We start from the raw sequence: 25,837 nt of genomic DNA, 5'->3' as shown, positions 1-25,837 counted from the left end.
AGTGGCCGGCCGTGTTTAATAGTACAAGAATTAGAGGAAAGTGGAAAATCGGGAACAACAGATCGGAGATTGCCATGTTTACAATCAAAATGTTGATTGGTGTTCTCAGAGTTTTCGTCCTATAGACAATTATTCCAATGAAGGTATTCGCAGCCAGCGACACAACAAATAGCAGACAGCAGGCGAAGGTTTCACCAATTCTTCTCGCTGTGGGGTTGAAGCAGCTCGACATGGACTGTGTTCCATTCACCATTGCTGTCACTTTGCAGACATTTTTCGATACCAAGAGATCAGGTTTTTCTTCAGCCAACAGCCTTGCGGTGGGTACCTAAACTCGACTGGATGAAAACACAGCCTATCCATCTTATATAGATGAAACTTTCACATGTTTAATTAATGAACATACCTAGGAAAATTCTAGAAAATCTTAAAATTGTATTTTGTTATTTTATAAAAGCTGTAAGCAAAGTTGAATCCGATTCTCTTTCCCTTAGTAAATGGATTTAAGCAGCTCGGTACCTGTGTTTCATTCATCGTTGCGGTCACATTTGCCGACATTCAGCCAACAGCTCTGAACGCTATCTTTTTTTCAGTGAACGCAGTGATGATTTACATAGATATCATTATTGTTCTAAATTGCCTACGTTAGCTTCTCCAGAAATTCAAGAATATCGACAGATGTACGCTGAACCTTCATTTTCATTAGCAAGTATCTACAATTGCAGTTACCAGAGATGAAATAGTCGGGAATGATCTCATTTGGATAATTGTACTTTGAATAGAAATATCATAGGGCTCAGGAACAGTTTTAGAAAGTTCCATTTTCTCAGTCTATTTTCCTCTCTTGACGTGTATGTAAACAGCTGCTAATTTTATTCGGCGTAAAACTGTAAAGGTTTTTTGACGCTTTCAATACATATCATAAATTTGTGCTTCAGTAACTTGATGCTGATTTTTGTATTTGTTAATTGATCGCTTGTTTGCTTACTATTTGCGTAACAGACGATTGACGGATGTCAGTTTCCCAGCCACAATGAGCCGTGAAAAACTTATATCAGCTAACAAAAAGCCAGGAATGTGTGTCAAGTTATGTGTATCTTTTCTTTCTTTGTGTACGAAAACGGTCTGGTAATTGAGGGACGGGAAACGGGGAGAAAAGGAAGTAAAAATGAAAGCTGGCTGCTTCCTTCCCCTGCGAGGCGTGATCTGAATTAGAAAAGAAATAAAACTTATGCAAATGACTGGAAAGCAAATTCTGAAATAGCGTTATTTGTTGAATAACGTTTGACAGCTGGTTCCATGTGATGGATGATTGTGTTCCATTTAGCGAAGGAAAATGTTCTAAGATGTAGTAATCAGTATTTTAAAGGATTATAGAGCAACCAAGAGATTTATTTGAGAAAAACCCTGAGTAAACTTAAAAATTTAATTTTACTGTTTTCTGTTGCCATAAACGACCGCATAAACGCACTTATGTTAAGTGCTCTGGTGAGGTCAGTTATTCAAGTTGTAAATATTACTAAAACAACTGAGCGACAAATATCATGCAGTCCCCGCGGTAAAAGCAAATTATAAAGTGGCCGTTGATATGGGTGATAAGGAAGGAATTGATGAAGTTTAAAAAGCGCAAAATTTCTTTCAGTTCTCGATCAATTTTATTTCTTAATTCAGTCAAACCCTAATGTCCAATGTTACTTCTTTGATATCTCTTTTTATTTCTCATGCCAAAGAATAAACAGATGTTATTCTTTCTATTGCTCTCAATATATTTTCATCCATTCGTTTAAAAACTATTTCAAGCACACTCATTGTTGATATATCTGCACCCGAAACATCGTAAGCTGGTGAGCGAACATGCAACAACTGGGGGCTCAAACTACAAGAAAGCGTCTAGGTCAATCAGAGCGAAATCAGCTGAAGAGATTCTTAGGGCCTCGACGATAATTTCCATAGAAAGCGAAACAGACTAGTAATGGTAATAGGACCGAGTGGAGTCTAATTCGGTCTGTAATCATACGAGTAATTAACAAAGTCGAAGGACTGCGAAGCGGCATCATTGACCTCAGGAACAGTTGTAGAAAGTTCCATTTTCTTCTGTTTCCGCATCTTGACGTGTATGTAAAACGCCTTCAATACATGTCATAGATCTGTGCTTCACTCATTTGATGATAATTGTTGTGGTTGTTTCTTGATCGCTTGTTTGCTCACTATTTTCGTAACAGACGATTAACGAATGTCAGTTTCCCATCCAGGATAAGTCGTGAAACGCTAATATCAGCTAACAAAAGGCAAGGAATGTGTCAAGTTATGCGTATCTTTTTTCTTTTGTGCACGAAAACGGCCTGGTAATTGAGGGACGGAAAACGGGGAAAAAGGAAGTTAAAACGAAAACTGGCTGCTTCCTTTCCCTGCGAGGCGTGATCTGAATTAAAGAGGAGATAAATGTTTAGCAAATGACTGGAAAGCAAAAACTGAAAAAGCGTTATTTATTGAATAACGTTTGACAGCTGGCTCCATGTGATGGCGGCTTATAATAAGTGAAGGAAAATGTTCCAAGATGTAGTACATAGTATTTTAAAGGATTATAGAGAAACCAAAAGATTCTTGTCAGAAAAACGTAGTTAATTGAGAAATTTAATTTTATTGTTTTCCATTGCCATAAACGACCGCATAAACGCACTTATGTTAAGTGCTCTGGTGAGGTCAGTTATTCAAAATGTAAATATTACTGAGCGACAAATGTCATGCAGTCCTCGAGGTAAAAGCAACTTACAAAGTTGCCGGTGATATGAGTGCTAAGGAAGGAATTCATGAAGTTTAAAAAGCGCAACATTTCTTTCAGTTGTCGATCAATTTTTTTTCCTTAATTCAGTCAAACACTAATGTCCCAGGTACTTCTTTGATATCTCTTTTTATTTCTTATGTCAAGGAATAAATAGATGTTATTCTTTCTATTGCTCTTTATATATATTTTTATCCCTTCGTTTAAAAACCATTTCAAGCACACTCATTCAAACAATATGTTAACTTACTTTTAATTATATGTTTTCGGGTATAACAAGGCAGGGACGGGTTAGTGTTTTCGCGGACGCAATGGTCATGAAAGAGCTGTGGTTATGTAATATGTTTTGTCTTCATTAACTGGAGGCTACGTGTGATCTATTCGATCTTATTTTCTATCTGATCCTTTTACCTCTTAGGAAAATTTCAACGACAGCTCTCTACAAAAAAATATTCACAAAATATGTAGCTTGAATTATGTATATCAAACGATCATTAAGCCATAATTATTCTAAATAATGGTTTAAGCCGTCATGCAAATTTCCTTAAAAATTCTTTGAGCTGCCAGTTAGGTATTTACATGAAGTAGTGCGGTCTGAATTGACTTTTTTCTGAGGATTTTGAAGATGTTGGTTTATTTCAACTTCCTTGGCCGGTCATTTTGAATGAGCAAGTGCCAGAATACCAGTAGGCAAGATATCTGTTTTTTTTTTTGTTTTTTTTTTTTTGCGGGGTCAACTGAGTTGTTTCCCTACCTTAAACTTTGCCTCAAAGTGATTATTCAAAAGTAGTATTAATGAGCCCCTTTTTATTATATATCAGCAGTAAGGCTGATATATTGTGTATCTGCATCAGAAATATCGTAAGCTGATGAGCTAATAAACTACAAAAAAGCATCTGGGTCAACCAAAGAGAAATCAGCTAAAGAGATTCTAAAGGCCTCGACGATAATTTCCATGGAAAGCGAAACAGATTAGTAGTGGTAATAGGACCGAGTAAAGTCTAATTCGGTCTGTAATCAGACGAGTGATTAATAAAATCGAACAACTGCGAAACAGGAGTCCGATTTGTTGATCACGAGCATGATTACAAACAGAATTGGAAGACAAGAAGTGAAAACAACAATTTCAGAGAAATATGTTTAAACATAAAAGAGGAAAAACAAGTCATTTCTAAGGAAGGTAGTTCAACCAAAGGCGTGATCTGAATCTAAAGGCAAACATGAATAAAACACGTAATAGAATGGCGAGTGCTGAAATGGAATATTTTAGTGATGTTGAATGACAGTTGACAGCTTGTCTCAGAATCATTATGTATGAGAAAGGAAGTTGTTCTAAAATAGAGGAGTTAAGCGTGACTTTAACGGCAAATAGTATTGCAAAAGGCGACCATGCAACGTTTTCCCGTCTGCTTTCAGCTTTTTGTATTTTGAAACAAAAAAAAATTCACACAAGCCATGAACAAGATCAGTATTATTTTCTAATTCTACTCAAGATGTTTTGGAGGATTACAGCACATATGATATCTCCGTTGCTGGGGATGCTTAGAATGTAATATATATGTTAATGATCAGACGTTTTTCCTTAAATCGAGTGTAGCAAACATATTTTTAAATAGAGTGAAAGAACCCGCGAGAGGAGTGCTACCTGAGGAAGACACTCAGGATCTCTGAGCAACAAAAATGTTGACAGAAGTAAACGCAACCACAAATGGAACACGAGAAACGAGCTGCTTTGATTCAACAGCAGCCAAAGCCAGTACAACCACAGTTCTGTGTGTGCTCTTCGTAGCTTCGCTGGTTGGAAACATCTTCATCGCACTGGTAGTATACAAGACGAAAACCCTAAGAAAACCCATCAACTTTTTCATTCTAAACATGGCCATGTCCGATCTTCTATTTCCGATTTTCCTGTTTCCACGTATTGTGACCGGGTTGTACGTCGATTTCTGGCTGATCGACGGGCCTTTCGGCGAAGCGATGTGCAAAATTTTTTCTTACTCAATCGAGGTTTCCACTCTTGTGTCTACACAAAGCCTGGTTATGATGGCTGTTGATCGTTTTGGAGCTGTGGTATTTCCTTTCCGTTCTCCCTTTATCAGTTCTAAGTTGTGTCGTTTCTTTATTCTCGCCACTTGGATCATCTCCATTGCTATCAAGTCCCCAGAACTGTTTGCCTGGAAACTTGTCGAGAGTCGAAATGGGTCAGCGTGTGAGCTGCGATGGAAGGACGCGTTTGGAGATTCATTGCCCTATAAAAGCTACATTTTGGCATTGTGCGTTGTATTTTGGTTTACTCCTTTAGTTTTGATCGCCATACTCTACGTCACCATTGTGCTCAAAATTAAATCCCAGAAGATCCCAGGCGAGCAATCAGTAAATGTAAGAGAGCAACGTTTGAAGAGAGACAGAAATGTTTTGAAGATGTCTGTTGCGGTCGTGTTGGTGTTCACATTGTGCTGGATGCCTACCGCCATCCGGATGTTACTAAGCTTCTATTCATCAGACAAAATTTTGATATCATCTTGTAGTTTCCAATACTTCGAACATATTGGTTATTTTCTTGCTCAATCAGACTGTGCTATAAATCCTTGGATCTGTTTCATTTTCAGTGGAAATTATCGTCAGGGGCTTAAAAATATCCTCAGCTGTTTGTACAGGACTAATCGAGTTGAATTCCCTAAAGTTGAATTGAGGAACTATAGATGTAGCACTAACTTGTAAAAAACCAAAAATTGAGAATCTAGAATAAGAAAATAAAAATTCGAAAGAAAAGTAAAAGAAGAAGCTGGAGGAGAATTGAAAGAAATATAATAGCGTTTGATAAACTGGAGCTTGTAAAAACATTACAATAGTTTGGAGTGTAAATTAAAATTCATTTTTAAGCCATAGATGGTCATAGATGTGAATTAAGTGAATGATCTACTTCTCTGTACTATCCCATCTGATCTGGCTTTATTTTTACGAACTCAGAAATATGCTCATACTCAGACGGCCCCGAAGAGGACGGAGCAAAACAAAAGGTCTAATGAGTAGAACAAATAGCTCAGTACGTGCGTTTTAAATTTCCTACATTTTTTTAGCTGTCCTCTGCAAAACATCAACGTGAAATGACCAAAAATTTACGTTCACTGAGAACGGAAACCCCGACGGCAAATTTGGAACTCGACACCGCTCTCATACGTTATGCTGAAGTTGAGATGCGACGCCGTTAGTGACGATAATCACATCTACCCATTTGTAGACTTCGCAAAACCCCAACTAAAAATATAAATTCATTTGTTAAACTACATGTTCTTGCCGCCAGGATTGTTTAAGGTTAAAACGTATTACGTTTTGAAATACAGCATGTAATCGAAGTTTCCCGATTCCAGTTCACATATTAAGATCGTTAGTGGTACGAATTGATGGTTTCAGTAATTTTTATTTTTCTCAGTGGTCATTTGGTTGTAAGACGTTTGTGAACTGAACACGTCAACGGATAAAGACCCCCCATGGATGTTTGCATTGAAAACGCCGCCTAATTACTATGTCTTTTGAAAGACCTGCCGATGAAATATGTCAAAGCCACGGTATTTACACATAATTTTTATGCACAGGGCTCAACCCTAGTTAGCAATTTGAATCTAATAAGCTTGTACCTGATGGTACTTTGTTCACGAAACTTCCCTTCAGCTGAGCGGATCATTTAAGTTTAGCGCCAACTGAAATGACTAGTGCTGGAAAAGATCAATCTTAGAAATTGAAGTTCCATGTTCTTCTTGATTCATGTTGTGACTGTTTTGAAATAACTTTTTAAATAATAAAAAACCTTTCATTCGCCCTATTTAACTACAAAAACAATAGCTACAAAACAACCTTACGGTAAATTATCTCTGTCATAATAACTTAATTAAGCGGTCTTTATCTTCAAACACCTTTGCATATTGCGAGACTACTTTTCGTGTAAGCATTCCTTTCTGGGAATTCCCAACTGTCAGCTCAATTAATAAGTCACTTTGTATTTAACGAATTTCGAAATGCTTTTAACGGTGACAGCTTTTTAATCAAAGTATTCCGGCCATTTGTATCGCGTAAAGCCGCTCTGTAAAAATTTTGCATTTTCTTTCTTTCGATTTAAAAAACATAATAGCGAATGGAGAATAAATAGTTGACTTAAACGACTGCATAGGCTCATCAACCATATGTGCCTCGGCGAGTCCATCTAGTCAAAATGTAAACATCGCCGAGCCGCAAATTTCAGCCCCGCGTTAAAACTAAAGTACAGGTGATATGACTATCAAAGAAGAACAAAAAGACGAAAGAGTAAAAAAAAGAATAAATATCGATTTCGATGAACCGTATCCCTGAGGTTGTTTTAGGCAAACGATAATTTCCCTTCTTTTAACCAATCTTTGGCTCTGAACCCAACTTTTAAAATAAGAACTGCATGAACAGACAAAGCAGCGTAATTTTGCTTGAATTAGTTAGTTTATATTGAAGTCCATTCAGACAGGAATACGCTTCTTGCTTTATGTCTTGTACATCTTTTCGGGGAGTTAATTTCGCTAACTTGTTAATTTATTTTCGTCACCAAAACTCCCATAAAGTTTCTTGAAGGTTAACAAGATTTTTCGTTATAAAAAATTAAGCTTTTATACCTGGCTTCTTATCTTCTTCTGATTTTTTGACATGCCGCTGAATGCAAATGAGCGATCAGTTTCAAGCGAGACCAATGAACGTCTTTATCATCATAGTTTTTAAAAACATCAAACTGACAATCGACAAAGTTCACCTTTGTTATTCAACTAAGAACTTTTACTAAAAAGATATTTGTTACTGTAAAGTTGACTTTCCTTAAGTTCTGATTAAAACGGTCAGTACGAAATTTATCCTTGATTGCGACTGATGAGCATTTTATAGGGCGGGGCCTAGCTACGGCGGCGCAACCTGATTAGCCCTTGGCGCTATGGAGAAGCAAATGAAAGGATTTTTAGGACCTTGGCGGTAATTTCCAATGGAAATAAAACAAATGCAGAGGTTTACAGCACAGTATGAGTACATAAAAAATCGGACAATCGCCGTGAAATATTAAAATCCACAAGACCATATCACTGTTTTGTCTGATGAATAGATAATATTACTTTTTCCACCAGAATCATTTGGGAAATTTTCATACAATTATACAAGAGCGAATTTCCGACACAGATGACTTTATTTCACAGATCTGACATTTTTTCAATTCTGAAGGCCAAAGTGTAAAGGAAAAAGACATTTTTGAAATTCGTCCCCCATTATGCTCCATGAAAACTGGGTGTCATCTGAAGCCTGTAGAAAGAAGTGATTAAGTTCTGTCTGTCTTTATTTGAACATATTCATATCTTTTCGTCTGTCTTTATTTAATTTGAATATTTTTATATTATATATGAAATCTTAATCAGAATTATAGGGGGGTAAAGTGTACAAGAATCCGTGATCTCTTTCATCTCATTAACTAGTCATGATTTGTCGACAATTTTGTACTAAATAAGTAAGTCATTGGCAGCCCTTTCTCTCATTTCAATTAAGAAATACAAAATGAAACTTTATTGAAACTACGTCCGTGGAAACCTCTGCGTGCCATCTTTTATGCGCCTGCCTCCCCTCCTGTCTTTGCTGACTGTAAGCCTCCGACAGGCGAGATTCATGAATAAATTGAGGGGGAGGGAAGACAAGGAAACTTTATTTACTGAATGTTACTAATCGAAATAAAGAAAAGAGATCTGACAGACGTCAACAAGCGGACTCTATTTGAACAGAATTGTTTAATCAGTAGCAAGAGAATATTAAATGTTTATATTCTGTTGTCAGTCGCTTTCCTCTTTCAGATATTTTTCCACCCACAATATACGATTGAGAGAATCAAATATTTGATAATTGCGTCAGGATGTCGCCAGCATATCGTGTCCTATTTTTGAATCTCCAATTAAGTGTTTGCTAATGTTTTACCAGTATGAGCACCGGTTTGAACTAACGAGGCCAAATGGAAAGCTTCCCAAAAGCAAGCAATATATGATGCACAGTATATGTTTCCTCACCAAACAAAGTTGGTGATTGAGCGTTCGGAATCTAGAAAATTTGGATTAATACATCTGATATGTTCATATCTACGATAAAGTGATTGATAAAATGATAAGTTTCTCCCTGTGTTCTGTATGGTATTTATAATATAATCCAAATGAAGATGATATTCTATATCCGACAGGAATTAAAACCCTTTCTAATGCGCATGACTGTAAGATTTTATCAGATACTACTTAATTAATATGTTTTATTCATAGTTGTTTCTAATGCAACGTTGACAGAATTCCTTAATGCATATCAACGGTACACCCCTACGAAAAAAATGTTTTTACGGCAACAGATTTGTTTCTAAACCCTTAAGTGTGGATGTTCTTTACTTTTCATAATGATGTATTTAATTTAGTTTCAGTTCAGTTTACAAACAATTCTTATTATATTCCAAAGCGGCTGCCATGATACATTGCATCTTTATTAGCCCTGGCAACTCACTCAGCAGCCGAGGAGATTCTTAAGACCTTGGCGATAATTTCCACTGAAAATAAAACAGATGCAGGGGTTCATAGCGCTATTTGTTCGACTCAGTAGCAGCGCAACTTGCTCTACTAACTGTTTGAATCCACAGGACATTGTAGCATTGTTTTCATCTGCAAACAAACGTACTAATGCAAAAATACTGAATGGAATCCAGCATACAGCGAACCCTAACACAATAGCAATGGAAAGCTTCAGCGCTGAATTTTAGCGTTCATTGAGTGTTCGCCTTGTCCTCTCTGAGACTTCAGTTTCAAAAAAATGGCAAGATATAGAATAAACATCAGAACGAAGGGAATATAAAAAAATGCAATAAAAAGTGCCATAAAGTATTTTGTCATCAACGAGGAATCGTCTAAAACACGCATCCATAGCTGCACACACTTGTACTCATGATGATATTCGACCAGTTTGAACGCGAGCAGATACGGGATGAATGTAGCCATGGTGATGATCCACGGAAACGGAGAGGGAATACTACAGTCCCAAATCACATGTTTAACTAATGAACATACCTAGGAAAATTTTAGAAAATTGACAGTCTTCACCTGAGACCTCTAAATAAGAAAATTATAACTGGAATCAGCCGTTGTCCGAAATTAGGCAATATGCTTTTTCAAATATTGTCGGCAAAAGGGACAATTTCTCAAGTTTATGAGCAGGAGCCCATCTTATATGAGTTTTTAAAATTATCAATATTGTTCCAATGGCTCCAGAAATAGCCCAGCCGCAGATGTTTACTGATATGGAATAACGGTTGACAGCTGGTAGCGAAAAGATCTACAATGCTCTTTTCAATTCAGAATTTATTTTCAATTATGTTGCCATTGAAAGTTTAATCCAGCCTGAGCTTACTCATTAGTCTTGTTGCTCAGTAGAATGGTTGGAGTTTTAAAGAAAACCGTCACGAAGTTGTAATAAAAGGGAAGGAAACAGCCGGGACAAAGCCGATTTCCTATATGCGAGAAAAAAGGTATGGTTTCATGAGTCACCAGGAGAACTTATAATAATTTAACAAATTTACATGACAGAATTCATATGGCTTACGATGTAAATTTTTCCTTTAACCTTGTTTCTGTATTCGAGCAAAGATCATATTTCCGTTGCTTAAACCGACTTAAACGACCGCATACGCTCATTAACCTTCTGTGCTTCGGCGAGGCCATCTATTCAAAATGTAAACATCGCTGAGCAACAAAATTCAGTCCCCGCGGTAAAACCAAAGTACAAGTAATATGACTATCAAAGAAGAACAAAAGGACGAAAGAGTAAAAAAGAATAAATATCGGTTTCGATGAACCTTATCGCTGAAGTTGTTTTAGGCAAACGTTAATTTCCCTCAGTTTTTTTAACCAATCTTTGGCTCTGAGCCCAAACTTTTAATATAAGAACTGAACAGACAAAGCAACGAAATTAAGCTTTAATTAGTTAGTTTATATTGAAATCCATTAAGAGAGAAATACGCTTCTTGCCTTAAGTCTTGCATCTTTTCGTGGAGTTAATTTCCTAACTTGTTAATTTATTTATAACACCAAACTTCCCTGTTGAAAGTACTCCGTTTACTGACTCTCCTAAGAAGTACAACCGAACTTGAATTAAGCGGTCAACTTATATTGTGAGCGCTGAAAACAAGTTCGACTATTGTACTGTTATAGTGCGGAGCTTAAGCTACGGCGGTGCAACTTGATTATGGCGCCCTGGGCGCCGTAGAGAAACAACTGAGGAGATTTTTAAGACCCTGGCGGTAATGTTCAATGCATATAAAACAGATACAGGGGTTTATCGCACAGTATGAGTACATAAAAAATCGGACAATCTCCGTGAAATAATGAAATCCACAAGACCATATCAATGTTTTGTCTGATGAATAGAAGTACACCAACCACCAGATACTGAGTGGCAGCCAGCCCATTGTAAATGCTGACACAATAGCAATAGAGGTCTTCCCAACGATTTTCGCTCTCTTTAAACGTTGTTCTCTCCCGCTGACTGATTGTTCGCCCGCAGTTTTCTGAGATTTGATTGTTAAAGCGATGGTAAGGTAAAGTATGGTGATCAATATTAATGGGACATACAAGACGACGGCGATCATTGCCACAGTACAGTGTTTGAGGTACGGAGACCACAGCGGCGTACATTCCAGCCCGTCTGGATACTCTAAAACCTTAAAGAAGAACAGAATCGGGCACCTAACAACCATGGCAATGATCCAAGTGGCGAGAATGAAGAAGCGGCACTTGTTTAAACTGATCAGTGGGGAACGGAGGGGAAAAACTACAGTTCCAAATCGATCGACTGCGATAAGAACCAGACTCTGAGATGAAACAACAGTGGAGACTTCTATTGAGAAGGAGGCAAGCTTACACAATGCCTGCCCGAGAGGACCGCTGACCAACCAGGAGTCGCTGATGAATAATGAAGCTATATCACGAGGAAGCATGGAAATCGGATACACCAGATCTGACATGGCCATGTTTGCAATAAAATAGTTGACTGGCTTTTTCAGGGATTTCGTCTTGTAGACAGTTATTCCAATAAAGATGTTTCCAACCAATGAAATTAGAGATATCGGAAAAAATGCAGCGATGTAAGCGATCCTTAGTACTTCGTAATCAAAGCAGGACGACACGCTCTGTGTTTCATTTACCACTGCAGTCTCATTCACCGTCATTCTTGGAGCTGAAATACCAGTTCTTCTTCAGAGCAGTCCTCAGGAAGCTACCTATATCCTCAGTAAAGAAAACAAAGCTGACTCACAGTTTTTACCGAGCTACTCTTTCAAAATAGCTGCATCCACTCTGTAAAACCAATCAACGTTTGGTCGTTTGGGGGAAACAATCTTATTCAGGTACGGATCCAAAAGTTATTCTCGACATATAAATTTCTGGAAGAAAGATGTTTTCGTCTTGTCACGAGCGTGCGACAAAGAAAAAAGTCTTAGTCCCTTTGCGGCATCCGATTATCGGTTTCTTCTTCGGCCAACAGTTCTCTGTCTGACTCTGAATCCTACCTATGCTTTATGAAAGAAAACACAGGTGATTGTTTACATATATACTGATAATATTAATGAATTCATAAATTTCGTCAGAGTCCTTAGTCGTATGCCAAGAGTTCTTAATTGAAAGGCTGCCTAAACCCTATTTAAATAAAGCAGAGACGACTGTCTACGTATACATTAAAAATTGATTAACTAAGTATCTTCAGATATCATTTTACTTTCAGTTAATTTCGACTTATAGTCTGTACTCAAAAAAAGATTTTGAATTCTATAATTTTTTCTAACCTTTTGGTATGATTGGTAAATGGTGAAAACAACAATTTTAGAGAAATGTATTTAAATATTGAAGAGGTTTAAGCCGTCATGCAAATTTCCTTGAAAATTCTTTGAGCTTTCTATGAGAAAGGAAGTTGTTCTAAAACAGAGAAGTTTAAGCGTGACGTTAACGGCAAATAGTATTGCAAAAGGCGACTATGCAACGTTTTTCCGTCTGCTTTCAGCTTTTTGCACTTTTAAACGACAAAAATTCGCACAAGCCGTGAACAAGATTAGCCTTCTCTTCTAATTTTACTCAAGATATTTTGGAGGATTACAGCAAATATGATATCTCTGTTGCTTTATAGAATCGACTGCATACACTCATCAAGCTTCTGTGCTTCGGCGAGGCTAGCTATTCAAAATGTAAACATCGTCGAGCGAAAAATTTCAGTCCCCGCGGTGAAACAAGGAAGAACAAAAGGACGAGAGAGTGAAAACGAATAAATATCGGTTTTGATAAACCGTATCCCTGAACTTGTTTCAGGCAAACGATAATTTCCCCTTTTTTAACCAATCTTTGGCTCTGAACTCAAACTTTTAGTAAATAAAAGCAGAGTGACCGAGATTTTGAAAGTCATCACAAATATTAACGAGATTCAGTTTCGAGATCGGATAAAAGGTTTTGAGACTCTCGATTTTGGGAGGTATCCGATTCACATCGTCTGTTATTTTGTCGGGCATAACTCCTGGATCTACGTCTCGAGAAAAATATCATCAGTTTCCTCCAAACGTGCGGTCGTTCATTGTTGTACTTAGTGGATTTATCTTTTGAACGAACCTTCGCCAAAACTCACAAGAGAATCAGTCACGCTACAAAGATAAGGTATGGGAAGCTGTTTTTCTACTACTTTATACACGGTTTTGGGCAATGAATAACTCATGATACTTTTCAGAGACTGAATGAAATGTTTTCGGTTGACTCCTTTTAGAAACCGTGCTAAGCAACTGTTATAAGTGTCTTTGGACACAAGGATTCGTTTCTTTCTTTTGTATATCAATTTATAATTCTCTAAAACTGATTTCACCACTGATCGTCTTACTACTAAGTATTTTTATGAAGGTGGTAACAATAACTCTCATGTTAAATGTTATTTGTTAGTAATCAGCTTTGTTTTCTTTATTGAGAATATAGATAGCCTCCTGAAAACTGCTCTGAAGAAGAACTGGTATCTCAGTTCCAAGAATGTCGGTAGATGAGACTGTAATGATAAATGGAATACAGACTGTATTGTCCTACTTTGATTACGAAGTACTAAGGATCGCTCACAGTGCTGCATTTTTTCCGGTATTTCTAGTTTCATCGGTTGGAAACATCCTTATTGGAAAAATTGTCTACAAGACGAAATCCTTGAAAAAGCCAGTCAACTTTTTTATTGTAAACATGGCCATGTCAGATCTGGTGTATCCGATTTCCATGCTTCCTCGTGACGTAGCTTTATTGTTCATCAGCAGCTCCTGGTTGGTCAGTGATCCTCTAGGCCAAGCATTGTGTAAGCTTGCCTCCTTCTCAATAGAAGTCTCCATTCTTGTTTCATCTCAGATGCTGGTTCTTATTGCAGTCGATCGATTTGGAACTGTGGTTTTCCCCTCCGTTCCCCACTGATCAGTTCAAACCAGTGCCGGTTCTTCATTCTCGCCACTTGGGTCATTGCCATGGTTGTCAGGTGCCCCGTTTTGTTCTTCTTTAAAGTTTTGGAGTATCCAGACGGTCTAGTATGTACGCCATTGTGGTCTCCCTACTTCAAACACTATACTGTGGCGATGATCGCCGTTGTCTTTTATGTCCCATTAGTTTTGATCACCATACTTTACCTAACCATCGCTATAACAATCAAATCTCAGAAAACTGCGGGCGAACAATCAGTCAGCAGAAGAGGACAACGTATAAAGAGAGAGAAAATCGTCCTGAAGATCTCTATTGCTATCGTGTCAGCATTTACAATGGGCTGGCTGCCACTCAGTATCTGGTGGTTAGTGTACTTCTATTCATCAGACAAAACGGTGATATGGTCTTGTGGATTTCACTAAATTTTTTTTATTTATTGTACCTCTTTTTTATTTCGACTGACAACATAACGAGTAACGAAACCAATCTCTGAAGTCTGTTACATGCCATGCAAACGGCCCGGTCAAATTTTTTATAAATAAAAACAGATGATAATATTTACCTTACAATCATTAGCAAATCAAAAATAGATTTTTGATGGAGTTGATCAAGAAATTAATCCCTTTGTGGGCGTGAATAATTTAAGAAAATAGCTTGGGAATCAAACCAAGGTATAATTTGATTAAGCGTTTGACCAACAGAGAAGCAACTGAAGAGATTTTTAAGACCTTGACGATAGTTTCCTCTGAAAATGAAACAAATGTAAGGATTGACAGTGCAGTTTGATCGCCTCAGAAATACGGCAATAACCACAAAGAATTGAAAGCCACACGATGATATTGTTCTGACTGAAGAGTAGAGGAACAACAGCCACCAGATGCTGAATGGCACCCAACATACTGCGAACACCAACACAATTGCAATGCACATCTTCAGAACATTTCTTTCTCTCTTTAACGTTGTTCTCTAACGTTGACCGATTGCAAGCCTATAATCCTTTTGGTTTTTATTTTTAAAGCAATAATAAGGTACAGAATGCCAATAAAAACCAAAGGAAAATACAGATATATATAATAGTCATCGCGGCAGAAAAGGTTTTTTTAAGTGAAGACTCTCCAACTGCCGCTTTCCACCGCCTCACACACGCCAGCCCCTCTGGATGCTCCACAACTTTCCAAGTAAACAGGGATGGGCAGAAGACAACCATAGCGATGATCCGAGTGGCGAGAATGAAGAACCGACAGCGCTTTGAACTAATCAGTGGGGAACTAAGGGGAAATACCACAGCTCCAAATCGATCTACTGCTATTGTAACGAGACTCTGAATGGACACAGCACTTGACACATCAACTAAATAACCAGACAGCTTACATAATGCTTGGCCAAGAGGACCATCGATCAGCCAGGTATTAGTATTCAACTGAACTAAAACCTGAGGGATCAGGAAAATAGGAAACAGCAGATCAGATATGACCATGTTTGCAATGAAATAGTTGACGGGATTTCTCAGACCTCGGGTTTTGTACACAACAATTCCAATCAAGGCGTTTCCAGTCAGCGAAACAGAAAATAGCAGACAGTAAGCAGAAGTGTAACTAATTCTTTCTACTGAGAGGTTGGAGCAACTCGACATAGATTGTATTCCAGTTGCCGCCACGTTTGCTGACATTCTCACAACAAAGAGATAAGTATCTTCTTCAGCCGGCAGTTTTGCGACTCAGAAGATTACCTACCTATACTCTATTGACATAAAACACGCGTACAGCGGATTATTTACATAATTGTATAATAAAATCATATTCAGACCTGATTATCTACATAGAAATTAAGAACAAGTCTCAGTAAGAATCAAACATCTTGGGAAATGCAAATTTTCAACCCTCCTTCAAATTTTGCATGCAGTTAGGCTCTCAAGGGGGATGCACAAAAATGCCATTTTTAAAGGTTGCAGCACTCTTGTTGAAAAATCATAACAAAGTCCGAAGTAAAAGATTTAATGAAATCATAATATCCACCTTTCAAACAACTCATTATCCACACGCAAATCACAACTCGTCGTCTCCGAAACTCTGGATTGCTTCATGTCCTTCAGGAAAAAGAACAGCGATTTCATCACCATTATTTTACATACCTTTCTCCCGGATATCTTTACAAACTTAAAGAAAGATGAGTATAACGCAATCTCCCAGTGATTTACACGAGAAGAAGTCAAAGGTCTCTTTGAGTTTCCCCTGAGGTGGCCGGCTCACCAGGAAGAAACAGGAGATCGTTCGGTCCAACTGAACGTTAGCCTGCGGGGATCACCAAGCTAATAACTGACAAGATTGTGCCCTTTGGTTCATCAGTGACAGCATTAATTATTTCAAATCTGTATTTCTCGGTCGTATAATATCCTATTACTTTGCGAATCATTTGCAACCAATCCTAAAGTTAAGAGAGTAGATCCGATTTTGAAAAGTTTGTTCACCATGATATTCACCTGAGAAAAGACTTTCTGATATTAAAAGAAAGTTTAAGGCAACTGGAGTTCTCGATTGCTTTGAAGTAGTTAATATTGGATCAAAAAATTTCAAGTAATAAATAGATTTCCTGTTTCACAGACGAGAAGAAAAGTGATGCTTCTTTATTTTATTTAACATCGTGTTTCCATTCTGCATTGTCATCTTGAAAGGGAATACTATTTCATATCATGACAATTATGGTAATGATACAAACTCGACTCAGCTACTGATAAACATTTTAGATGTCTTTTGTCCACTACATCATATGTGTCTCCTAATGTGTAACGTTTCGGTCAAAAGACTCCTAAATTTCAAATAAAGTCCTTAAATTAGGTGATCAGATTAATATAGCTCACAAAAACATTCGTTGTGCAAAAGTTCAAACAACGGTTTGACCTTTGAACAAAGCTTCTCTATTGATAAGTTTATTTATTTTTCGTTAATTAATAATTTAAAAAAATGTAACTTTCGAATCTTTAATTACCTTGCTGACTTTATCGCAATCTGAAATTAAAACACTCAGTAAAAAATTAATCCTTGGGTGAAATAAAGTTTTAGAGTCCTGGGGGTCACACTACGGTGCATCTCGATCAACGTCAGAACCAAAAGAAGAGCAACTGAGAATATTCTTGAGACCTCGACTATAATGTCCATCAAAACATATACAGATCCAAGGGTTTATCGCACAGTTCGACTTGGCTAGAAATAAGGAAACAGACCAGAAGTAATAGAAGCCACAAGATGATGTTATTGTTCGGTCTGAGTTGAAGAACATGAACCAAACAATACTTAGGGGCAGCCAGCACAATGCAAACCCCAACACAATGGCGACGGACAGTTTAAGAACATTTCGCTTTCTTTTCAAGCGTTTTTCTCTTGTGTTAGTTGATTGCTTTCCTGGAATCTTCTGGGATTTGATTTTTAACGTAATGGCAGAGTAAAGTATTGTGATCAAAACCAAAGGGACATAAAAAATTACAACTTGCATCACAAAAACGAAGTTTTTGTAGGACGACGACTCTCCTAATGCGTCCTCCCAATCAGCCACACACGCCAGCCCCTCTGGAGACTCGATAACTTTCGAGGCGAACAGGTTTGGGCAAAAGATAGCCATAGCGATGAACCAGGTGGCGAGAATGAAGACCCGGCATCGCTTTAAATTAATCAGCGGGGAACAAAGGGGAAACATCACAGCTCCAAATCGATCGACCGCTATTAAAACCAGGCTTTGAATAGACACAGTAAAGGACAGATTAGATGCATAGATACTCAGCTTACATAACACTTGACCAAGCGGATCGCCTATCAGCCAGGAGCGAGTGTATGTCAAAACCAATTCACGAGGAAAAAGGAAAATCGGAACAAGCATATCGGACATGGCCATGTTAACAATCAAGAAATTAATGGGCTTTCTTAGAGTTTTTGTCTTGAAGACAATCATTGCGATGAAGGTATTTCCAACCAACGAAACAAGAAATAGCAAGCAGTAAGCAAAGGTTTCACCGATTCTCATCGCTATGGGGTTGAAGCAGCTCGACATGGACTGTATTCCATTCATCGTTGCAGTCAAGTTTTCTGACATTCTTGAGAGATCAGTTCTTATTCAGTCAGTGGTTATCTAGAGGCTGCCTCAACTCTATTTAAAGAAAACAAAGGTAAATTGTTCAGAAAAACTTTAAAATTGTGTTATTTCGCTCCCTCCATGCGAAGTGTCATAAAACTGAAAAACAGTAAAAGAGTGCTCTTACCTTACGGAAAAACCTTCTCACAGTTTTTACCGAACTATTCTTTCGAGCTGCATCCACTTTGTAAAACCAGTCAACAATTAGTCGTTTGGGGGAAACAATCTTTTTCAGGTACGGATCCAAAAGTTATTCCTAACATATAAATTTCTGGAAGAAAGATGTTTTCGTCTTGTCAAGAGCGTGCGACAAAGAAAGAAGTCTGAGTCCCCATATACTCTATTTAAGTAAAGCAGAGGCGACTGTCCACGTATACATTAAAAATTTATTAACTAAGAATCTTCAGATATCATTTTACTTTCAGTTAATTTCGACTTATAGTCTATACTCAAAAAACCGTTTTTTTAGGTAAGGAATAGAGTCAGTTAAAATAGGATTGTTAAGAAAAAAAAAAGGTTTTGAATTCTATAATTCTTTCTAACCTTTTGGTATGATTGGTAATGGTGAAAACAACAATTTATGAGAAATGCATTTACATATAAAAGAGGAAAACAAGTCATTTCTAAGGAAGGTAGTTCAACGCAAGGCGTGATCTGAATCTAAAGGCAAACAGGAATAAAGCCCGTGATAGAATAACGAGTACCGAAATAGAATAATTTGTGGACCATCAAAGAAGAACAAAAAGACGAAAGAGTACAAAAATATAAATAAATATCGGTTTCGATGAACCGTATCAGTAACCTGAGATGAAAATTTGGAATGATCTCATTTGAATAATTGTACTTTAAATAGAAATATCATTGGCCTCAGGAACAGTTTTTGCATCTTGACGTGTATGTAAAACGCTTTCAATGCATATCATAGATCTGTGCTTTAGTCACTTAATGATAGTTTTTGTGGTTTTTTCTTGATCGCTTGTTTGCTTCCTATTTTCGTAAAATACGATTGACGGATGTCAGTTTCGCAGCCAGAATGAGTCGTGAAAAACTAATGTCAGCTAGAAAAGCGAGGAATATGTGTCAAGTTATGCGTATCTTTCCTTATTTTGTGCACGAAAATGGCCTCGTAATTGAGGGACGGAAAACGGGGAAAAAGGAAGTTAAAACGAAAGCTGGATGCTTCCTTACCCTTGCAAAGCGTGATCTGAATTAAAAAGGCAACAAAACTTTAGCAAATGACTGGAAAACAAATACTGAAATAGAGTTATTTATTGAATAACGTTTGACAGTTGATTCCGCGTGATGGCGGCCTATAATTAGAGAAGGAAAATGTTCCAAGATGAAGTACACAGTATTTTAAAGGGTTATAGAGAAACCAAGAGATTCTTTTGAGAAAAACCTAGTAAACTGAAAAATTTAAATGACCGTATAAACACACTTTTGTTAAGTGCTCTAGTGAGGTCAGTTATTACAGCTGTAAATATTACTGAGCGACATATGTCATTCTACCCCGAGGTGAAAGCAACTTACAAAGTGGCCGGTGATATGAGTGTTAAGGAAGAAATTGATGAAGTTTAAAAAGCTCCAAACTTCTTTCAGTTCTCGATCAATTTTTTTTTCTTAATTCAGTCAAACCCTAATGTTCCACTACTCAGATATCTCTTTTTATTTCTCATGCCAAAGAATAAACAGATGTTATTCTTTCTATTGCTCTAAATCTATTTTCATCCCTTCGTTTAATAATCATTTCAGGCACACTCATTCAAAAAATTGTAAGCTTCAAAAAGAGCATTTTAATCATATGTTTTCGGGTATTTATAGCAAGGCGCGGACGGGTTAAGTTTTCGCGAACACAAAAGTCATGAAAGAGCTGTGGCTTCGTGATATGTTTTGTCTTAATTAACTCGAGGCTAAATGTGATCAATTCGATTTTATTTTTATCTGATCCTTTTAGGAAACCTCTTGGGAAAATTTTAACGACAGTGCTCTACAAAAAAGTGTTCACAAAATATGTACCTAGAATTATATATATCAAACGACCACTAAACCATAATTATTCTAAATAATGGTTTAAGCGAAGCGGGAGTCCAATTTGTTGATCACGAGTATGATTACAGACAGAATTAGAAGACAAGAAGTGAAAACAACAGTTTTAGAGAAATGTATTTAAATATTGAAGAGGAAAAAACAAGTCATTTCTATGAAAGGTAGCTAAACGCAAGGCGTGATCTGAATCTAAAGGCAAACATGAGAAAAGCACGTAATGGCAATTGCCGAAATAGAATAATTTAGTGATGTTGAATGACAGTTGACAGCTTGTCTCAGAATCATCACGTATGAGAAAGGAAGTTGTTCTAAAATAAAGAAATTAAACGTAAACGGCAAATAGTATTGCAAAAGGTGACTATGCAACGTTTTACAGTCTGCTTTCAGCTTTTTGCACTTTGAAACGAAAAAAATTCACACAAGCCGTGAACAAGATCAGTATTCTTTTCTAATTTTACTTAAGATATTTTGAAGGATTACGGCGTTGCTTTAATCGACCGCATACACTCATCCAACCAGCTATTCAAAATCTAAGCATCGCCGAGCGACAAATTTCAGTCCCTGCGGTAAAACAAAGTACAGGTGATATGACTATCAAAGAAGAATAAAAGGACGAATTGGTTTTAAACGAACGATAATTTCCCTCAGTTTTTTTAACCAATCTTTGGCTCTGAACCCAAACTTTTAATATAAGAACTGAACAGACAAAGCAACGAAATTTTGCTTTAATTAGTTACTTTATATTGAAATCCATTCAGACAGAAATACGTTTCTTGCTTTAAGTCATGTACATCTTTTCGTGGAGTTAATTTCACTAACTTGTTAATTTATTTATAACACCAAACTTCCCTGTTGAAAGTACTCCGTTTACTGACTCTCCGAAGAAGTATAACTGAACCTGAATTTAGCGGTCAACTGCGTAAAAATCGGACAATCTCCGTGAAATATCGAAATCCACAAGACCATATCACTGTTTTGTCTGATGAATAGAAGTACACAAACCACCAGATACTGAGTGGCAGCCAGCCCATTGTAAATGCTGACACGATAGCAATGGAGATCTTTAGAACGATTTTCTCTCTCTTTAAACGTTGACCTCTCCTGCTGACTGATTGTTCGCCTGCAATTTTCTGAAATTTGATTGTTAAAGCGATGGTAAGGTAAAGTATGGTGATAAAAACTAATGGGACACAAAAGACGACGGCGATCATTGCCACAGTGTAGTGTTTGAAGTAGGAGGACCACAGCGGCGTACATACCAGCCTGTCTCGATACTCCAAAACCTTAAAGAAGAACAGAATCGGGCACCTGACAACCATGGCAATGATCCAAGTGGCGAGAATGAAGGAGTGGCACTGGTTTGAACTGATCAGTGGGGAACGGAAGGGAAAAACTACAGCTCCAAATCGATCGACTGCGATAAGAACCAGACCCTGCGACTGAAACAAGAGTGGCGACTTCTATTGAGAAGGAGACCAGCTTACACAATGCTTGGCCGAGAGGACCGCTGATTAACCAGGAGCTGCCAATGAATAATGAAGCTACTTCACGAGGAAGCATGGAAATCGGATACACCAGATCTGACATGGCCATGTCTACAATAAAAAAGTTGACTGGCTTTTTCAAGGATTTCGTCTTGTAGACAATTATTCCAACAAAGATATTTCCACCTAATGAAATTAGAAATACCGGAAAAAATGCAGCAATGTAAGCAATCATTAGTACTTCGTAATCAAAGCAGGACAACACGGTCTGTGTTCCATTTACCACTGCAGACTCATTTACCGACATTCTTGGAACTGAGATACCAGTTCTTCTTCAGAGCAGGTTTCAGGAGGCTATCTATATTCTCAATAAAGAAAACAAAGCTGATTACTAACAAATAACTTGTAAAAAAGGTAAGTATAAACGTGAGAGTTATTGTTACCACCTTCATAAAAATACTTAGAAGTAAGACGCTTAATGGTGAAATCAGTTTTAGAGAAATATAAATTGATACAAAAAAATTGATTTCCTCGCGATAATCTGAACAGAGTGACGTTTATAGTTTGGTATTGTATGACTAAAATTTCTGATTTCTGGACCCATATTTTCCAGTCAGCGTGTCTTTGCTTAGGGTTTAATTAGAGGCTGTGTACATTTTATGGCCTTTCTAGATCTGATACTGAAAAGTACACAAAATTCGTGATGTATTCATGAATAAGCACAATATCATCGACAGTCTTTTTTAATGACATGTTCCGGCCTTTCGGTGTAGGGAAAAGCTAAAAGACGCAATATGAAAAGCTGTGTGTGTCTTTTCTTGGGCTCAAAAAGTGTAATTGTAATTAGAATGTACACAGACAAAATGGGCTGTGTTTTTTGTTTTTGTTATTCGTTTCACCAAATATCGGAAAAGTGAAGAGACATCGAGCATTGGAACTTAGCCATAGGATTTGGAATCAGATAGGAATCCAATTTGTAAAGGTCAAAATTTATTCAAACAGTTGAGTCTTCTGTTAACTTCTTTCAACTCCAGTGGACAAACTGAAAGAGACCTCAAACTCAAGTGCCAGCCATAGAACCAAAGCGAAGAAACAAGCCTTCCTCCGTGCGTCAATAACTTGCTAACTGTGAGGAACCGATTAAATATTTTTGAGGCACTGTATACTCTTACCCTGACCTATCTCGACTTGCCATCTCCTTATCAAATTTTTATTACATGGTGGTCACGAATAAAAAGCTCCTTAGAACCACTCATGTGGTACAAATCAAAATAGGTCACGATCATGTTAAAAATCTTGTTTTTATTTCTTTTTTATGTCGACTGATAACATAGTGAGTAACTAAACCAATCTCTGAACTCTGTTACATGCCATGCAAACGACCCGGTCAAATGTTTTATAAACAAAAGCAGATGATATTATTTGCCTCACAGTCATGAGCAAATCAAACATAGATTTTTGATGGAGGTTATCAAGAAATTAATCCCTTTGTGGGCGTGAATAATTTAAGACAATAGCTTGGGAATCAAACCAAGGTGCAATTTGATTAAGCGTTTGACCAACAGAGAAGCAACTGAAAAGATTTTTGAGACCTTGGCGATAGTTTCCGCTGAAAATGAAACAAATGTAACGATTGACAGTGCAGTTTGATCGCCTCAGAAATACGGCAATAACCCCAAAGAGTTGAAAGCCACACGATGATATTGTTCTGTCTGAAGAACAGAGGAACAACAGCCACCAGATGCTGAATGGCACCCAACATACTGCGAACACCAACACAATTGCAATGCACATCTTCAGAACATTTCTTTCTCTCTCTAAACGTTGTTCTCTAACGTTTACCGATTGCAAGCCTATAATCTTATTGACTTTCATTTTTAAAGAAATAATAAGGTACAGAATGCCAATAAAAACCAAAGTAAAATACAGATATAAAATAGTCATCGCGGCAGAAAAGGTTTCTTTGAGCGAAGACTCTCCAACTGCTGCTTTCCACCGTCTCACACACGCCAGCCCCTCTGGATGCTCCACAACTTTCCAAGTAAACAAGGATGGGCAGAAGACAAGCATAGCGATGATCCAAGTGGCGAAAATGAAGAACCGACCGCGCTTTGAACTAATCAGTGGGGAACGAAGGGGATATACCACAGCTCTAAATCGATCTACTGCTATTATAACGAGACTCTGAATGGACACAGCACTTGATACATCAACTAAATAACCAGACAGCTTATACAATGCTTGGCCGAGAGGACCATCGATCAACCAGGTGTTGGTATTCAACTGAACTAAAACCTGAGGAATCTGGAAAATAAGAAACAGCAGATCAGATATGGCCATGTTTGCAATAAAATAGTTGACGGGATTTCTCAGACTTTGGGTTTTGTACACAACAATTCCAATCAAGGCGTTTCCAGTCAGCAAAACAGCAAATAGCAGACAGTAAGCAAAAGTGTAACCAATTCTTTCTACTGAGAGGTTGAAGCAGCTCGACATAGACTGTGTTCCAGTCGTCATTACCGCCACGTTTGCCGACATTCTCACAACAAAGAGATAAGTTTCTTCTTCAGCCAGCAGTTCTGTGACTCTGAAGATTAACTACCTTCGCTCTATTGACATAAAACACACCCACAGCTGATTATTTACATATATAATAACATTGCATATCCGGACCTGGTTATCTACTTAGTGATTAAAACTGTTTAACTTTATGAAGCACCTCCAGACCTTTATAGTCTTAATTCGTACTCTATATCCTTAACTTCCCGAGATTAGAAAACTGCGTCATCATGCATATCAATAGTTACCCGGAATGGTATGGTTAAAATTTTCTATAATTGGTATTATAATGTTAAATTTTAAAAATAATAAGAAAAAACCAATATGCTCGATATCAATGATAATAACATTTTTGAGAAATATGTCTTCGTATGTTTAGGAAATACGTGAATTATTGTCTCTCGACGCTTGTAACAGTTTACCATGATGATTTTTAGGTAAAAAAAATGCATTTAACTTCTGTCCGATTTACCTTCGGATTAAAGGGCTGCCAACTCTACCAAATGCAAGCTATTCAAACGGATACTGATCTGTAACGGGAAAATATACCATTGAGTCTAATTTTCAAACCCAAACTTAGCTGCTTACGATGTGAGCAGAGTGAAAAAATAAGCTCACTTTTTTCCTCTGTTGCGATAAAGCCGCTGGCTGACGGAAAGGAACCACTCAATTGCTTTCCTGGTCTTACCTTCACCAATCTATACTCGCCACCACCCCGACTAAGATCGAGAAAATCTATGGAAGTCGAAGCCTCTAGCTGCAGAGCTAAAAGTAACGGTTTTAAGTGGTGAGAAAGCTTTTTGGTCAATAAGCGTTTGAGTTGATATTACTTTACCTCCAGAGAATTAAGAGACTTTTTCTCTGTCATTGAAATTTAGTTCTTCAGCTGCACTTGTTAATTTTCAAGTTTCATTACCAAAGTGAACTTTTTGTTGGTCAATTTGACATGACTCTCTCCCTCGCCGACTTTCTGTCTGGCTTCACAGCCTGCACCTGTTGTTTTCATGACTGTCTACAACATGAATGAAACCCGGTTTCGTTTTTTAGTGATGGCTATTGTGGCAAGGAACATCAAGGAACATCAAATCGTCAACTCATTAACTGAAATCGAAAGGATCGTGTATCCTGTTAATTTGCAAATCATTTGCAACCAACACTAAAGTTAAGAGAGTCAATCCTCCGATTTTGAAAAGTTTGTTTACCTTGATATTCGCCCGATAACCGACTTTCTGAAATGAAAAGGAAGTTTAAGGCAACTTGAGTTCTCGACGGCTTTGACGCAGTTAGTATTGAATAAAAAAAATGCAACTAAGCTTTTAAATAGATTTTCTGTTTCACAGACGAGAAGAAAA

General features: G+C 37.5%; 4 protein-coding genes and 1 pseudogene across 4 annotated transcripts; 1 reads left to right on the top strand and 4 right to left on the bottom strand.

Moving 5' to 3' along the window:
- LOC149040668 (RYamide receptor-like) overlaps nucleotides 1-363 on the bottom strand; it is a 1,088-nt pseudogene extending 725 nt beyond the window's left edge.
- A 2,712-nt stretch (nucleotides 364-3,075) lies between these two features.
- Nucleotides 3,076-5,672, top strand: LOC149040667 (RYamide receptor-like). Its single transcript, XM_089181615.1, has one exon. It carries the CDS (start codon nucleotides 4,463-4,465, stop codon nucleotides 5,501-5,503), a length of 1,041 nt encoding a protein of 346 aa, XP_089037741.1. The 5' UTR covers nucleotides 3,076-4,462; the 3' UTR covers nucleotides 5,504-5,672.
- Nucleotides 5,673-11,039: 5,367 nt separating this feature from the next.
- LOC149040666 (RYamide receptor-like) lies at nucleotides 11,040-12,023 on the bottom strand. Its single transcript, XM_089181585.1, has one exon. The coding sequence runs from the start codon at nucleotides 12,021-12,023 to the stop codon at nucleotides 11,040-11,042; it is 984 nt and encodes a 327-aa protein (XP_089037711.1).
- A 5,304-nt stretch (nucleotides 12,024-17,327) lies between these two features.
- Nucleotides 17,328-18,357, bottom strand: LOC149040665 (RYamide receptor-like). Its single transcript, XM_089181770.1, has one exon. The coding sequence runs from the start codon at nucleotides 18,355-18,357 to the stop codon at nucleotides 17,350-17,352; it is 1,008 nt and encodes a 335-aa protein (XP_089037896.1). The 3' UTR covers nucleotides 17,328-17,349.
- Nucleotides 18,358-23,405: 5,048 nt separating this feature from the next.
- LOC149040664 (QRFP-like peptide receptor) lies at nucleotides 23,406-24,443 on the bottom strand. The gene has a single exon (XM_089181584.1). The coding sequence runs from the start codon at nucleotides 24,441-24,443 to the stop codon at nucleotides 23,406-23,408; it is 1,038 nt and encodes a 345-aa protein (XP_089037710.1).
- Nucleotides 24,444-25,837: the final 1,394 nt, after the last annotated feature.

This window comes from Pocillopora damicornis, chromosome 9 (genome assembly GCF_964200805.1).
Source record: "Pocillopora damicornis chromosome 9, jaPocDami1.2, whole genome shotgun sequence".
NCBI classification, from domain to species: domain Eukaryota; kingdom Metazoa; phylum Cnidaria; class Anthozoa; order Scleractinia; family Pocilloporidae; genus Pocillopora; species Pocillopora damicornis.
This window is presented reverse-complemented; position numbering and strand designations above follow the sequence as displayed.